General features: G+C 37.7%; 2 protein-coding genes across 4 annotated transcripts; both read right to left on the bottom strand.

Annotated features, from left to right (window-relative positions):
* Nucleotides 1–230: 230 nt before the first annotated feature.
* On the bottom strand, nucleotides 231–7925 carry LOC113031205 (solute carrier family 46 member 3-like). Of its 2 annotated transcripts, none has more exons than XM_026183182.1 (6): nucleotides 7787–7925; nucleotides 4608–4810; nucleotides 2722–3601; nucleotides 2098–2181; nucleotides 1705–1861; nucleotides 231–592 (listed from the first exon to the last, which is right to left on the bottom strand). In XM_026183182.1, the coding sequence occupies exons 2-6, from the start codon at nucleotides 4785–4787 to the stop codon at nucleotides 484–486; spliced, it is 1410 nt and encodes a 469-aa protein (XP_026038967.1). In that variant the 5' UTR covers nucleotides 4788–4810; nucleotides 7787–7925; the 3' UTR covers nucleotides 231–483. The 2 variants fall into 2 exon arrangements, with proteins under 2 accessions (XP_026038967.1, XP_026038968.1); XM_026183183.1 differs by lacking the exon at nucleotides 7787–7925 and adding an exon at nucleotides 7630–7764.
* Nucleotides 7926–9264: 1339 nt separating this feature from the next.
* On the bottom strand, nucleotides 9265–16897 carry LOC113031033 (solute carrier family 46 member 3). Of its 2 annotated transcripts, XM_026182878.1 has the most exons (7): nucleotides 16761–16897; nucleotides 15988–16191; nucleotides 13289–13872; nucleotides 12990–13120; nucleotides 12039–12122; nucleotides 11651–11807; nucleotides 9265–9668 (listed from the first exon to the last, which is right to left on the bottom strand). In XM_026182878.1, exons 2-7 carry the CDS (start codon nucleotides 16180–16182, stop codon nucleotides 9551–9553), a joined length of 1269 nt encoding a protein of 422 aa, XP_026038663.1. In that variant the 5' UTR covers nucleotides 16183–16191; nucleotides 16761–16897; the 3' UTR covers nucleotides 9265–9550. The 2 variants fall into 2 exon arrangements, with proteins under 2 accessions (XP_026038663.1, XP_026038662.1); XM_026182877.1 differs by having other exon boundaries at nucleotides 12990–13872.
* Between the last annotated feature and the right edge of the window lie 106 nt (nucleotides 16898–17003).

Here is a 17003-nt window from a genome sequence, read left to right as displayed (position 1 = left end):
CTTAGAATATTAACACTAAAGAAGAACCATGAACTTTTAAAAAATATTTTAAGAGAAAATAACGATTTCCTCAAAAATCCCTTCTGGCTTATGAGCTGAACTTGCTCCACTTGTTTCCAGGTGTTTTCATGTATACTGTAAATTCTGCTGACAGCTTTGATAAACATAATACATCAACAATGCGCATCTGGTGGATTACATAAATGATTGAGTTCTAGATAAACACAAACTTGATAGGCAAGATTTTTATTTAACATGTATCAAAACAGTATTAACATTAAATCTGATGAATTTTATGCATTTTTGTGAGTTTGTCTCGGTCTTCACCTAGTTCAAATATATTTTATGGTGCACATTAATATTAAATATTAACACAAGTTCATTGTAACTTAAGTTAACCCAACGGCAATCTACATTAGCAACACATGAAGCCAGAAAACAACAAAGACGAATCCAAGAAAAATCTTAGACCAAGAGTCTCAGTTAAGGAGGACTCTGACTAGGACCTTCAAGAGGGTTCTCCTCCTCTAAGATCAAAGGATTTGTCATTTGGGCTTCTTGGGTAACATCTACTTTCATCAGAACCACCGCCCTGAAATGAGAACAAACAGGTGTTAAGCAGAAAAAGGATATGGTACTATATTAGCAGTTCCATCCAACTGTGCATCCATTTTTCCATATCATCATGCTTTCTTAATACATGTGTTCATTACCCTTCTGACAGGCACATGCCCAACATAGCTCCAAGAAACTACCAAAGTATGGCCATTTTTCCAATGTTACAGTAAGACATACATACGAAAGAGAACATCTGGTATATACACAGTGCTGTACACAGTTCACAGGGAACTACAGCAGACAGTTCCACATGTTTGATTTGGCAGATTTTTTTTGTGGCACTTGCTCTGGTTGATGCCTTTTATATAAAGCAGTTTGTCTTTTTCTTAAAAGACGCAATAAAAGCGTGTGTTTTTCATTTGATTTAAGTTATATTAAATAAAGCAATTGGTTCAACAAAGCTCAAAACTTTTGTTAAATAAAATAGACATTATGAGGATACTAGAGATGTATATTAACATGCAAAAGAGGAACTTGACCAGTGAGAAAAAGTTGGATTAGTAAGAGGAACTGAGTCCTCTAATTTCCAAGTGCCCAGTCAAGCAGAAATGCTTTTCTAGTCAAGTTAGAAAGCTTAAAACATTTCTGCCAAGTCGCTCTTAACAAGGAAACTGCCCCTTTTTTGGTTTACTGAATAAATACACCGTGGTTAAAATTCAGCAAACACCTTCAGGTACTTTACCTCAATGACATACTTCTATTGACAAATAATGTCACATGAAAGCAGCCTTGAATGTACCACCGAGTTTTGAGGATGCTACATGTATGTAAAATGCTAAAACATACAGTGACACAGACATACCGTTTAAAGTTTACGGTGATTACAGCCTATTTTTAGATGTCAATCATATACATTTCACCTCTGTAATATTCTTGATATTTAAAATTGAGCTATTTCTTATATTTTGAACTTTGAAATATATTGTATTATTTAATTAGTTCACTCAGTTACTGTTATTGTCTTATAATAATAAATCATTTTGTCACAACTCATGTACATCATCTCTGGTTTTTAGTCAAACTTGCAAAGGCAGTGGTATGATCCTTTGAAACTTTGTTACACTTAAGGCATAATTATTAGCTTACCCAATAACAGACAAAGGGATCCCACAGAGTCCTGCAGACAACAGGAACACAAAGCCAGGGCACCATGACACCGTAGCAGCATAAATACTGTTAAAGACTCCAGTCGATACCTTGTTGCTTATTATCTCCAGAAAGTACAAGAAGGCAAACAGGGCTCCTGTAAAATAAATAACAATCATAACAGTAACAACACCACCATGCTCAGAAGGTGAAAGGGTTACACAAACCCTAAAGATTAAGAGTTTAATTCTGTCAAATCCAACAGAAACTTAAAGTGCTTCGTTTTTAAGTGCACCCACAAGCTTCTGGAATGTGCCATCCTTCAATGGACTGACTCCACAAACACTCTCAGACATGGTTTTGTGGTTCTTGTAAAGCACTAAACTCACTCACCCTGCTCAGACTTTGAGATGATCTCTGACATCATGGCGCGCAGAACAGGGAAAGGCATTTTAGACAGAACCATTGATCCAATTGCTGGAGGGGAAAATGCATAACAGACAATTACTTTTTTATTATGCAAAATACTTCAGCATTATAATATAATTACATTGAAATCTGGGCCAATGAACATTTTAGATTTGTTTAATGTTAATTTCCTGTTCATTGATAAAGATGCACATCTCTTAGACAGCATTAGATACAAGAGGATTATGCAAAACAGTGGTAACTGAGGATTAAATTGGACAAAAACCCATTGGTTACTTCCAGTTAGTAATGCAGATTTATAGTGTTTGAGTCTATAAATCTATACTGTAGGCAAAGACAATTCAGAACTTTGCAGCTATGATGCGTCTGCAGTTGTAATCGCATCTACCTCACTGATTGTGCAAATAGAACAATATTCTACTGGTGTTGACATTAATGCAGTTTTCCTCTTTTTTTAGCTCTGACAAAATGTGTCGACTTGAGAGCTAATAGATTTTGAACAGTTTTACTAAAAACCCAAGATGGCAGAGTTCCAGTATTCTGATTGCCTAGTTAAGAGTGCTAAAATGTAAAGCCGCTCCCCCTCACCTACAAACATAAATAAGGTGGTCTCAGCAAACGCTGTCATCACCATGCTCATCACCAGAGACAGGATCCCAAACAGGACAATGAACAGCTGGGGCACACCACAGCATGTAAATAAGGACACTCCCACGAAGCTAGTCAGGAACACAGTGGTGGTCAGTGCTGAGCCGTAGCCAATCAAAATCTCAGTCCAGCACAGGGGCTTATTGAGCTCATACAGCGTTATCATAGAGACCCCACCAATATATGCAAAGGAAAAGCTGATAAAGATGACAATGAGGAGGGCCAAAGCAATTTTACAACTACGACTAGCCCCTGCAAGCATCTGGTAGACCCCACAGACCATCTGTTTTATGGCTGAGCGCTGAGGTGCCAAATCCATAATAACGACATCTGATGGAGGCTTTATTGTCTCCTCAAGGACAAAGACTGCATAGATTAGGCTCAAACACAGTATCAACGCAGATGTTAGGAAAGGCCAGTTAAATCCTGCAGTTTTCAGGAAGTAGCCTGTTGATATTGAAGCCCCGCCAGCCAACACGCCAATCATCATGTCTACTCCAGCCATGCGCAGAGTCTTCTTGCGACGGGTGTCACACAGGTCTGCTATGTAGGCAAAACAGCCACCCAGAAATGTGCCCAAGCCGCCACACAAAGCGCTGAGGATTGAGGAGCCAATGAGAAGGTAAATGTTGAGCTCAAAATAGGATACAGTCAGGTAGGCCAAGGTATTGATCAACATGCCAATCACAGGTATGATGATTGTGATTTTGCGCCCTGCTCTGTCGCTGTAGGTCACCAGCAAGAGAATGACCAACAAAGATGGGATTGTGCAGAGGACATCTGTGTAAAGGGAGAAGAGAGATGCCTGCTTCTGTACGCCCTAGAAATGCAGAGAGACACAAAACAGACTTAATTTTAACTGCAAAAGCAAACTCACCAAAATACAGCTTGGTAACTGTGTTTTTGGACACAGACATTTTTCAAGTTTTTCCTCTGTATAACCCCAGAGTGGATTTTAAAAATAAAACACAAAGATTGGTAAGTAAAGTCCAACTTTTAAGATTCAAATCATATTAGAACTTAATTTAATAACAATACAAAATTCAACTGTTTTGAAATTACAGCCATTTTTATATATTGCCCCATTAACAGAGGGTCAGAAGCTGACTGAAAAGCAGCTTCACAGCCAGTATTCGAAGGGATGCTCCCTGCAGTTGATTCCAAGTGTTTCAAAGCCATCCATATGGATAAAGCATACTGCAAAAGCAACCCAAGAGTTTCTTAATACCAAGAAATACTGTCTTGAGATATTCTTCAGTCACCTGATCCCTGAGGTCAGAGACCCAAAAACAAGCAACAATTGAAGGTGGCTGCAGTAAGGGGCTAGAAGAGCATCCCAACGTGAGAAGAAACTGTATTTGGCACTCTGTGCTCTACAGTTCTGTCATTCATCATATTATTCTCAGAGAAGTATTAGGAATAATCCTTATTTAAAATTGTTATTGTTCAGTTATTTCAAAGTCTCTGAAATGGAGGACTCTGTATAGAAATGGTTGTAATTCCTAAATCGTTCATGCAAAAAAACATTAAATTAAAGCCAAAAGCAAATTCAGTTGAAGAAACTTTCACATGCACTTGTAAATTTCTAAGTAATGCTAGATCTTATCTGAAATGAGCATTAAATATGAATTTTCCTGCTACAGTATCAATGACAGTATTCAGTGCAACAGTTTTAAGAAAAGTATCATGCAAATGCAGCTAATGCTGATTTGTGTTTTACGCCACTTAACTGATGGCTGTAACTGTGCATGCCCTCATTTTATAGTAGGTCCTTCCATTTTTGGTACCCATGAATCCTACCTTGGAGCCAGAGATTAATGACAAACCTCATAACTGCTTGAGCTGTTGCTTGTTGTACATCTGGATGTGTCAGAGATGGGATAGGTGGTGTTTGTCATCTGCGCCCAGAGTCTCCGGTAAACATACTGCTGCATAAGTGGAGCATTGAGAAAATAGGAAAAAGTGCACAGGGCCATCACAGGCTCCAGAAGCAAGAGACGCTTCATTCTGAGGAGGGCTGGAAAATGTCCTGAACAAGAAACAAGGACAATGATTAGATTTGAACTCAAGTGACAACTAAAACTTGATCACTCCACATGCCTGAAGAAGGCATGGCCATTCTTGTACTATAGTTTAAGAAAAGAAAGCAATCTAAAACAGGTGAAACCAGTTGGTCAGTGATTTTATAGTGTTGCAACTGTACAAGACATAGGATTAAAAACAAAAAAAAACAAAAAAACAAAACAAAAAAGAAAACAAACCCCACAACAGTTACTCTACTCCACTAAAAACTACAGTTCTGATTCAATGTATAAGAAACTGTCTGCATGGGCAATATTTGTTTGATTGAGTTTGTATTTTATTTATTCAAGAAAACTGCATTACATTACGGATCAATTGTATACTGTATCAAACATTCTGTGGTATTCTACTCCAACTGTGCTACTTTAGTGTATATAGCCAGCATTCAGGTTTGTGCGATATTTGGAGATTATATCAAAAAGACTGTCACAGACTCACTGGTATAATATCTAACCAGAGAGCCTGGAGTAATATACCAACATGGTAGAAAAATACTGATTAAATATAGAAATCTTTAAATTATTGCTCTGTTTAAAAAAAAAAAAAAAAAAAAAAGGTACTTAGCAAGATAAGCACAACATGACTGCTTATCTTGCCACACACACACACACACACACACATACACACACAGAGTGTAAAAACAGTTCTTGACTTTTTCAGTACAAAACACAGAACTAAAACAGTTAAATACATTTTTCCCCTAATCATAGAATGCCGTTTTGACTCAGCTTTTCCCCTCAACTTGTGACAAGGCATACACCACACACACCATGCACCAGTGCCATATCAGGGAAACTGAAGAAGCTGAAACAGCACCACAAGAAAGTAAAAGTTCACAACAAAAGGTTGTGAACTTACCCAATGCTGGCTTCCTATAAGCAGCGTGAATGCAAACAAAGCAGCCTTAACATTGTGTTCTTGGAGGAGTACCCCAGTGTGCAGTTGCCACCAGCTAATCCCCAGAACTGACTGGTTTGATGTTAAACAACCAGACTTTAGAGACTAAGAGGACTGGAATGTGCAAAAATTCAATCGTATGTATAACACAACCTCAAACTAGTCCTTCATGAAATACAAGCGGGATATAAAACTAAACAAGGTCAAACATTAACAATTTGTACTATGTATTATCTCCAATATTAAAAGCAATGAAAGATATTACTGAGGAAAAGACAGACAACTATTTTTTCCTTCTGTAAAACAAGACAGATTTATACGAGTTTTTTTTCCCCTCCTAGTAGGAGTTTGCATTTACACATAAAGAAAGCCAGTTTTCCAACATGACATTTGGGCTAGTGATCATCCCAAAAATGACACTAATAGTTTGTGAAAGAGGAAGAAAGCTCTAAATCGCTTCATTCGTTGATTTCACAGGTGTTCAATCAGACAGAGGGAAGCACAAAATAAGTAAATAAAGTAGATCCAGAACGCAGGTTTAAGAACCTGAGTCAAACTTCAATCCAACATGAGAAACTCATTTTCCAGAAAATCTGAGTTTCTTCAGTCTGCCCTGAGTATGTTTAGTTTGTGCTCAGAGTGTGCATGAGTAATGAAACAAAGTAGTCATCAGTGGCGCTCCAATACGAGGATTCACCATGGCAACAAGAAAATAAAGGGCAGAGCTTCTACTTCAATCCAGTCTACAGAGAAATAATAATACATACCAGTGGATCATGACATTTATCTCAAAAAGACCAGGATGGGAGGAGAGAGTGATTTTAATTAGTGAGATCCACTTGATTTTTAAATCTAATCATTCCACTATAACCTGAAGGGATAAAACTCACACAGTAAGTGCAGATGAGGCAGTTTAATTATGGACATAAATTTGCTTCGGGTGCTTTGCAGTTGAGGTTCAGTCTTCACATGTTTGGACATTTATAGTGAGAGTGGGGGAGCAGCTAGATGAGAGCCTGCAGAGGTGGAACTATGCTCTGGAGAGAAGAGGAATCAATGTCTCTCAAACCAAGTCAGAATGTGCGTGAACGAATGAGAAGGAGACCAGTTTAACAGTAAATATGAAAACAATAGAGGTTGTGAAGGAGGACATACAGAGGGCACTTTGAAAGAAAATGCATGAATTAGGAAATGAAACAGCATTTGAGGCAGCTGCTTCATATCAGTTCGTCAAGTATGTGACACATTGACTAAATTTCATGAACTGAGAGAACTCTCAGGAGTGGCAATAGTGAGCAGGTAGGCACCAGCCTGGGAGCGCATTGGGTGTATAGTCTGCTGCCCCGATAAGTGACTCAGTTTAAGATGGCCCTTCTCTGGAGTACAACGCTCATTTCCCCTCATCTCAGTATGAACATACTCAGACTTGTACGCTAAACAGGCTTTTTGGACGAAGTCAACGATCAATAAAGTCAATAGAAGTTGTTCCGTTTGCTCGGACTGAAGAAAAGAATAAAGGTCAAACTAATATTGTTAACACCATCAATAAAAGGTCGGGAGTTCTAGCCTTGGATAGATTTTCCAATATGACTAAAAAAACTTAAACACTCATTCACACGCTATTGTCACGGGGTTGTTGTCACGGGGACATCATAGCAGCTGACGTCAGTGTACTTGCAGATATTTAGCTGTGAGCGGAGTGATTTGTCTGGCTTACTTTATCTAAAGACCGTCAAGCCAAGTGCTGCAAAATTCAGGTTACTTTTGGTATACTTGATAGATTCTGCTTTTGAATTAGAGCTTTTGACCTTACCCTGAGGTCAACGATATGAATTAAACATGGAGTAACTAAAGCACGCGGAAACTCACCTTGTCTAATTTCTAGTAAATATGGCACCGAAGCACAGAGAATGGTGGTAAATCCGTGGCGTTAGGTATCATGAGGTTTAATATGTGATAAATCTATGGTGAAGTACCACACCGATTGAATAAAACACGACCAGAATTTTACCAAGTGCGGCCTTACCTTTTTTAGGACGTTGGAAAATGGACACTGCCAGTGGGCCTCCTGCCTGACAGTAAAAGTAAAAGTGAACCAGGCAGGTTGATTGGCCAGCCAGAGTTTCTGGAAATTAAAGTCCCAATTCAGTTCACCTGTGAGGCCGGCTGGCTGTCTGAAGCTCTCTGACGAGTTTTTTTTTTTCCATGTACTAATTTCATATAGAAAAAACCTAACATCAGGTGACCTAAATGGGACTATGTTAGAAAACAGTACACTTGCAATAGTGGTGTACATATTGGCTATCATATAATTTACAGACATTCAGTAAGCAGGAAAAAGTGATGAACTGCCAAAGCAATTAGTAATGCTTCTATGGTTTTTAAGTGTCTAATATCTTGATTTAGATTGGTAAATAGACTGTAGTCAATACGAATTATGGAGGAGCTATAAAATACAGAAATGGCCTGTTTTACAAGTACTCTGTGTTATTTTACCTACATTATAATTAATCCGGTCCTTTTTGGCCAATATATACAATATATTTTTAAAACTGTGATGTTATATATTACAGATCTCTCTTGAAAAAGACATTTTTAATGTCAATGACACTTTTTACCTGGATAAATAAAGGATGTGTAAAAGTAACCTCCCCCCCCCCCCCAAAAAAAAGTGACAGGAATGTTGAATGAATGAAATGATTTTTTTTCTGCAGAATCACATTGTGCTGGGATTTAGCTAGAAAATTAGAAACGATTTTTTTATGTTTGTTATGAAGGTCACTGGGTATAGAAAACAGTATTGCATTTAAAAATGTTCTTAGCATTTCATCTCCATCAGAAAAAAAATCCTACATATTTATTAAACATCACCTTGTTTGATACAGTTTTAAGAAGATAAATGATGTCGTGCTGATATTTAGTTGTGAATTTTCAGTCTGTATTAAAATACAGAAGCTTGGCCCACAGTGGTAAACATTTTTTATTTTTATTAGACTGTTGCGAATATTGTGTTGACACAATAATTAAGACTATTACACCCAAAATGTAGTAACTTAGCTACAACAAAACCTGAACAGAGGTTGAATCTTACAAACTTCAGGTATGTAGTGGCATAATTGTGCTGGTGCTTTCTTCTTCTGTTTTTCTCAAAAACCAAAGTGTGAAAGAAAATCCCACAACACTTTCCTTTATTTAGTTTGTTGATATTCTCCAGATAATTGGAAAGGTTTTAATTGATAGTATGGAAAACTGAGCTTTTCAACCTGGTCGTACCCCGAGGCAAGCAGAGACCTAATAAGTGACCAATTCAGTCCACAAGGTCTTCGGTTTGGTCATAATACAGAGTGGTGGGTTGTTTCCAGAAAGAACTTTAGTCCTCATACTTTGAAATGATTACCATAACTCTTAGTCCCCTTTACCATTTGTGGCTTGGTCTTTTACCTTTTCCCTGAGCAAAAATGTGATGTCAAGGTCAAATTTTATTTGCTACATTAAAAAAAAAGAAATAATATACATTTAAAATGTATCCATTCAAAATGTTTTTGAAAATGTCATTGTCATGGTCAGACTTCTACCTTCAGACCTTCGAGATTTCTATCAATTTTAACTGGGGTTGTTAAACCTGAGAGGTAGAGAAATCTGTTTACCCATAACTCCAATAAGCACAGCAACAAAGGAAGAAAATGTAACCTATATTAAACACCACATAAAATAAATCACACACACACACAAAAAAACAGAACAAATCTTAACAAGCAAGGTGCTGTTAGTGTTTGGTAGTCCTGGCGTCTCAGGTAAGAAGAGGGCTGTGGTCACTCTGATCTTGGACAGGATTCTCCTCCTCTGAATTGAAACGCTTTGGCCTTTGGACCTCTGTGGCAACATCCACTCCTATCACGCTCACCATGCTGAAATGAGGCGGAGAAAAGGGGGATGATATAAGAGCAAAATAGAAAAGGGAGATACATGTCTGCTAAAGCTCAACATAAACTGGCCAACTGTTTCTGTGTCCGTTTCTTCCATTACATCTCTAGTAGCCCTTCTTAAGATTACATCCATACACTTTCTACAACTACCAACGTGGTGGATATGTATATTTAAGGGGGGGAAAAAAAATCCCATTTTGTACCATCTGCTACATACAAGACTCATCGGCTTCTTTTTAGCAAATAAGCACAACAACAACCAAACCACATCAGTTTCATTTCAGTGCTGACGTGGCTTGAAAATGCTACCACTCTATGCACTCAAAAGGAAAAATATAGTCTCTTGTTGAATTCAATTAGTTGTTCTGTTGTTAGACAAAATTGCTAAACCAGTGCTTTTGTTATTCTATGAATAGCCGCTAAGTAATAGGAAGGAAATGTGACAACAGCTTTATTCACTGAAGGAGTTTTTCACTACACCCCAGTGCAATAAAGTTCAACAGGAAAGAAATTCAACTAAACTTCAGTTGAATTAAAAGCAAAGCCAAGGCTGTAACAGCCCAAAAATCAAATCGAAGGGATACTATGCATGTCATGAGTTATAAGGGAGGACTTCTTTTGTAAAAGGAGTTGGATAACGAATGAGGAACTAATTCTTCCTGCTTAAGCAGAACCACTTCCCTTTTCTAAATAACTGATAAACAGTGACTTGGCAGCTTGTAACTTGCAACTCCATCCACACAGTGCAGAGTTGTGAAGTCTGATCTCACTAGAAATCTGATCACAGATCACCAAAAAAAAAACCTCACATGCCTTCAGTCAAACTGAACATTAACATAATCCAGGACAAACAACATACAGGACAGTGAGTTTTGGTGGTAGATAATGGCTTCTGTGAGCAATGCATTAAAAATACACGGTAACATGAACAAAAGTAGCAAGACCTGAGGTGAGTAACCTTAAACTATGTCATGTGACTGATATTTATGACATAGTAAAATGAATGGAAACTAATAATGTCTGGGAGGTACAGCAGGAAATTAGTTTGGAAATGTATTACTCTACACATCAATTATAACTACCAGCTCAGAGAGCGTAACCCTGGTTACTTTTATAGCTACAGTTCTACAGCTAATTGCATCACAGCCATTAAGTAAGTTTCTGTTTCAAAAATAAAACGGTTATGAAAGGCGCAATGACTAAGGTTATACCTTTATAGCTGGAGACCTTTATTCCCTCCCGACTAAAATTACAGTTGGGTAATTTTAGTTGCAATGGATAAACTTAGGAGTCTGAGGCGTGTTGTACTGTCAATGATTGTCATCACAAAGCCCAAACAACATGCCTGTGTGTGCAGCCCTTCTCCTCTAGGTTAAACCCTGTGACTGAACAACTTTGAACTAAAATGACAACTGCTTATCTGCAATGTCTCAAATTGGACATTGCACTAATTTTCTTCACCATCGGCACAATGTGCAATTCCCTTGTATTCTTATTTATCCCTTTGTATATTCTGTATTTATATATGTCTCTGTAATTCTATCTGTGTATATATGGTATATTTCTGCTCACATTCTGTAACTTCTGTCAGTGCTGCGCTATTAGAAACCGAATTTCCTGGAGGAACCCACCCGAGCGATTAATAAAGTTTTATCTATCTATCTATCTATCTATCTATCTATCTATCTATCTATCTATCTATCTATCTATCTATCTATCTATCTATCTATCTATCTATCTATCTATCTATCTATCTATCTATCTATCTATCTATCTATCTATCTATCTATAACTACAGTTTGAAGTGGATCAGATGAATGGGCTTGAGTAAGGCTAACTGGCTGAAAAGTAGGACAGTTTTCCCAAATTATTAGTAAGATTGCAATTTGCAGTAAAAGATGCAAAAATGCTGGCCTGGCTATTTTAAAGTTGTGGGAAATCCATTGGCCTACTTATTGACTTACCCCAAGGCAGTCAAAGGAATCACACAGAGTCCTGCAGATAACAGAAAGACGAAGGCTGGGCACCACGATACCGTAGCAGCATAAATACTGTAGAACACTATGGACGATACATTATTGGACAAACTTTCCATAAAGGAAAGACAGGCAAACAGGGCTCCTGCAATAGAGAAAAAAAAATCAGAAAAACAGAAAAAAATAAATAAATCTGCAGGTCATAGGGTTACTAAGAACTTCTGGTGTATAGTTTTAAGATAACCCTCTGCTAAATTCAACAGAAACTTGGAGAGCCAAAGCTGCTGGAACAGGCAATCCTTCAATGGACTCTGGCTCTACAAACACACTCAGACATGGTTCTGTGGTTCATGTAAAGCTCTGAAAAGTCACTCACCCTGCTCAGACTTTGGGACAATCTTTGACATCATGGAGCGCAGTACAGGGAAAGGCATGATAGACAGTAGCATTGGTATCCTCACTGTGGCAAATGAAAAACAGAAGATCAGCATTATATAATGCATCACACTGTAGTTTTAATGTAACTGCATAAAACTATACATGAGGAAATTAATATTTGCAAAATTGTTTAGTTACTTATGAAAAAAGTATGTTGCATCTATAAATGTAACAGATGTGTGTTTTCAATTACGTAGATTGTTGCAATAAGATAATTAAAGTAAGCAAATGAGCGATAACATAATTACACCGTTTATAAGTTTACAATGCACTAAAAAAATTAGGAGTCTCTAGTAGTAGTTGTGCACCTTAAAGCCACCATAAAAAGTCCTATTCTGTCAATTAGTAATCCAAGTCACTAGCATGCAATGTATTTTGGGGGTGCCATTTCTCTGTTTATAATGCCTTATGTGCTTTTTCTGCAAAAAAATAAAAAAATAATAATAAAAAAGAGCACACAAGGCATTTCTACTTCCTGCAGCTAAAATTGTCCTTGTGCTTTTTAATATGACACATTCTGCGTTTTTACACCCAACCATTTAATATCGTGCCCACAATGAACACTGAAACGGGCTTTGGTTGATGCATTTTTCCTCTTTTCATACCGCATATTAAGACAAATTCTACAATAGATCAATGCAAAACACTAAAAACTAAATTTGTGTCAGAAACTATATATAAGCAATTTCCTAATTCAGGGTGTTAAAAACAGATACAACTAAACTATGGACTTAGTTCATGGCACACCTTGTTAAAAAATAAATAAATAAAAATAATTATCTAATTATTTTTTTTATTTAAACAAACATGGGTTAAAAAGTATTATCTCTTCATTTTATGTACGAGTCAAAACTACTGTACATTCCAATAGTTGCATTTTCCTCCTCACCTATAAACATCAACAAGGTTGTTTTAGCAAATGCCGCAGTGAGCATGGCTGATACAACAGACAGGATCCCCAACAGGACAATGAGCAGCTGGGGCACACCACAGTATGTAAACAGGGACACTCCTGCAAAGCTGGTCAGGAACACAGTGGTGGTCAGAGCTGAGCCGTAGCCAATCAAAATCTCAGTCCAGCACAGCGGCTCACTGAGCTCGTACAGTGTTATCACGGACATCCCTCCTACATATACAAAGGAAACGCAAGTGAAGATAATAATGAGAAGGGCCAGAACAGTTTTCCACCTGCAGCTGGCCCCTGCAAGCATCTGGCAGACCCCACGGAGCATCTGTTTCATGCCTAAATACCAAGGAGATCCATCTAAAGTAACGGCACTAGTTGGAGCCTTCTTCACAGTCTCCTCAAGGACAAAGATGGCATAGAGCAGGATCAAAACGAGCATCAGTGAAGAGGTTAGGAAAGGCCAGTTGAATCCCACAGTTCTCAGAAAGTAGCCTGACGATAATGCAGCCAGTCCAGACAACAGGCCAATCATCATTTCCAATCCAGCCATGCGATATGTCTTCTGACGATCATCCTCGCACAAGTCTGCTATGTAGGCAAAACAGCCACCCAGAAATGTGCCCATACCACCACACAGAGCACTAAGAATTGAGGAGCCAAAGAGCAAGTAAATGCTGAGTTCAAAGTAGGACACAGTCAGCAAAGACAATGTGTAGATCAATGTGCCAATCATAGGCATGATGATGGCTATCTTGCGTCCTCCTTGATCACTGTAGGTCACCAGTATGAGAGTGACCACCAAAGATGGGACTGTGGATAGGATGTTTGTGTAAACGGAGAAGAGAGATGTCTGCCTCTGTACCTCCTGCAAAAGCAAAAAAAAGAGAGAGAGAGAAAATGTGGTTAATTGTAAAGCCCTTTAAATTCTGTCAGCTTGCATTTATGAGGAATGCTAGATGTCCTCAGCTCTCCTCAACAGCAACTCTTGAACCTAAATTTAATGTTAACAGGAGTCCTGGAAGCAGTGCAGGGGTGCACAAATAGAGGATGTTGAAGGAGAAGAATTTTTTTTTTGGAGCCAGATCAAAATATCTTGATCATACCTTAAACAGTGGAAGAATTAAAAAAAAAATGTAAAAACTAATTATTTTCAGACATTTCATAAGAACTTTAATGTTCAGGACTAAAAGGGGAGGTGGGGGAAAAAAAAAAAGCTTTTTATAATACCACAGGTGCTGTTGTGGCCATTTACAGATAACACAAGTTTTGTCCTGTTGTGGTTTTCACTTCTCTTTTATGTGTAATTCTCATTCTATACATGCATGTTAAAGTAAAATGACATTGTTCCTCATAGAACAATGTCTTGATGCATGCTTAATCATCCTCCCACTGAAAGGACTATGTCCAGATGAACACAATCAACCTTTTGGGGCTCATAGAACAATACTCTTTTACATCCTTGTTACAAAATTGTTTGCTTATTGCAAACATCCTACAAATAAAAAGATTGTACCATCATATCTGTATTCTGTAAGATTATCACTTTTTAGCTATAGTGTAGCTACCACAGTATGTGGGTATCTGTATGAGCACAGACCTGTAGTCATAAGAAATTCTTTGCACGTCACCTTATTGCGCTAAAGAAATCTTTGTAACCCAAACTGTGAAAGAGAGGAAGTTAAAAGTTTATGGGAAAAATGTATGAATAAAAACGTTGAAAATAGACATGGAACTAGTAATGCTATTACAAGTTCTAAGTAGGCAACTTGTTATACCGTACATGTAGGGCTGTTCGATATAAGATATATATCGGATGGCGATATAAAAATGTCTATGTTTCATTTTACGCTATTGTTTGTTTCGTGGTGTAATAAACTGTTTATGGCAATATTTTTTCATTATTTTGATGGTCACTGTAGTGGCTATATTAATTTCTTAAAGTTCTCTCTTTCTCTTACATTTAATATAATCACACTACAGACAGACAAGCCTTTGTGGGTTTTTTTTTTTTTTGCCTTGTCCTTAGCAACAACGAAGGTAAAACCACCGCGTGTCCGCTTGTTCCACATAAACCTTTTACAATAAAGCTCAAGATCCTGTTGAGATTTTTCAAAATAAACTGAATTACGTGAAAGATGCCGAGTGTTTACGGGTAAGAAGCAAAAAAGAGCCGTCAGGTGCTAAAAAATAAACCTTAGACTCAAACGTTAGAACAGGCTTTTCCCCGCAGCACGCTGTGTAATAAATATTCAGAAAGAAAACAGCGCCAGTTACAACTTATGTCTAAAAATGTATAGTTTCATGCATCAGTTAAAACACCCGACTCCAGGTAGGCGACGTCCAGCTGGAAACACTTCACGCAAGTCGAGCTGCCCGAGATTCACAGAATTTACACAAAATGTTAAATTTTTTGTGATTTATATCGTTATCAGATGAGAGATGTCTTAATATCGGGATATGAGATTTTGGTCATATCGCACAGCCCTACGTACATGTACTAGTTATTATTACTAGAGTACTGTGCGAAAGTTTTAAGCAGTTAAAATGTCTCACACAAGACCATCGGAGGCATCTGATTAGTGTACAAGTCATGCAAATTAACATAAACATACGGAGTCATTAGGAACTACCTTCATATTGATAAAAACGTGCAAATAATCCAGAGTCATAGTCATAACATGTCAGTCTGTAATTAATATGTAAGAAACTCACATAGAAGCTCCAGACAGTTTTTTTTAGATGATTGAAACAACGTGCCACCCAATACCATGAAAAGCTGTTGACCTAAAAGAATCTGTGTCTTGGTTTAAAGGTAAATGTTTGCACCAAATATTGATTTTTTTTCATGGCATTCATTCTTAAACAATCCTTGCTATATTCAAAATGTTTTTAGTTTTCAGTGTGGTGGGAAAAAAGAAAGAAAATAAGATACTCCAAATTTCAGGAATGGATAACACGCCTTTAGTGATTAAAGACTAACCTCATTATAGTGAGACTGGTTGCTGCTGTTGCTGTTTGCCACACATCTGGAAGTGTTGTCAGAGCTCAGGTAAGTGGTGTTTGTCACCTGCAGCCAGATTCTCCTGTATGCATACTGTTGCACAAGCGGATAGTAGAGGAAAGTGGCAAAAGCATACAGGGCCACCACCGGCTCCACGAGGAAAAGCCTCTTCATGTTTAAGGGCTAAAAAGTATCCCGTGAGAAGATATGAAAGACAGTTGATAGTTAGATTTAAGCCTGAACACAGGTCACAAAAATTAACAATACACTGCACTGTCAGATATTTAAAACAATCAAATACAGCATAATACACAGCTATTGTTGTGGTAAAAATTCAAATGAGAATATCAAACCCAAACTTCTAAGCACATTTTATTTTGCTGAAACTTTTGGATCTTTAACAGTCGTGAAAACAAGTAAACAGGCACCTCCAAAAAACAACCAAACAAAAAAACAAACAGACAAACAAACAAAACAGAGTCTGGTAACAGAGAGTCGATTTAAATAATAAGAAAGGATCTGCATGGAAGCAAACATACTTTATTTGTTTGGTTGTTTTAGAGACATTGAACTACAACGTCGATAAACAACATATCCTGACAGGCTGAAACATTACATAGAATAGTAGACAATCTAACGACGTTCCTGCTTGACAAGCTGGAGGAGATCCCACCGGAAGATAGCAGATGAGCATTAACCTTCTCTAGCATGTTGTGAAAAACAAGACAGTGCTACCTCTGTTTGACGCCTACCTGTTTAAAAAATCGTCAGGGTCACATACATCACAATTACTTATGCCCCGGCTAATGTTGTTTATATGAGGAAGGTCGGAGCGCTTGTTTTATACAGAAATGTCAGAGGTTATGAAATGCCGACGTCCCACCTCTAGGCACACACGATTGGACGGCAGTGTTCTCTGTTGGACTCATTGGATTAAAGCAGCTGTCAATCATAGGTGGAATTGCTCAAAACATTTCATGGGTTCTTTTTTTTAA

The sequence above is a fragment of the Astatotilapia calliptera genome, chromosome 10, assembly GCF_900246225.1.
Source record: "Astatotilapia calliptera chromosome 10, fAstCal1.2, whole genome shotgun sequence".
Taxonomy (NCBI): Eukaryota; Metazoa; Chordata; class Actinopteri; order Cichliformes; family Cichlidae; genus Astatotilapia; species Astatotilapia calliptera.
The sequence above is the reverse complement of the archived record's forward strand: the minus strand, read 5'-3'. Positions and strand labels throughout refer to the sequence as shown.

What these genes read in the sequence shown, in the direction of transcription:
- LOC113031033 (XM_026182877.1), bottom strand. Translation starts at nt 16,182, where the DNA reads ATGAAGAGGCTTTTCCTCGTGGAGCCGGTGGTGGCCCTGTATGCTTTT. An exon ending in ACCAGTCTCACTATAATGAG is followed by an intron (nt 13,873 to 15,987) that starts GTTAGTCTTTAA and finishes TTGCTTTTGCAG; the next exon opens with GAGGTACAGAGGCAGACATC. An exon ending in AACCTTGTTGATGTTTATAG is followed by an intron (nt 12,123 to 12,989) that starts GTGAGGAGGAAA and finishes CATTTGCCACAG; the next exon opens with TGAGGATACCAATGCTACTG.
- LOC113031205 (XM_026183182.1), bottom strand. Translation starts at nt 4,787, where the DNA reads ATGAAGCGTCTCTTGCTTCTGGAGCCTGTGATGGCCCTGTGCACTTTT. An exon ending in ACAGCTCAAGCAGTTATGAG is followed by an intron (nt 3,602 to 4,607) that starts GTTTGTCATTAA and finishes CTGCATTTCTAG; the next exon opens with GGCGTACAGAAGCAGGCATC. An exon ending in CATCTCAAAGTCTGAGCAGG is followed by an intron (nt 1,862 to 2,097) that starts GTGAGTGAGTTT and finishes TTTATTTTACAG; the next exon opens with GAGCCCTGTTTGCCTTCTTG.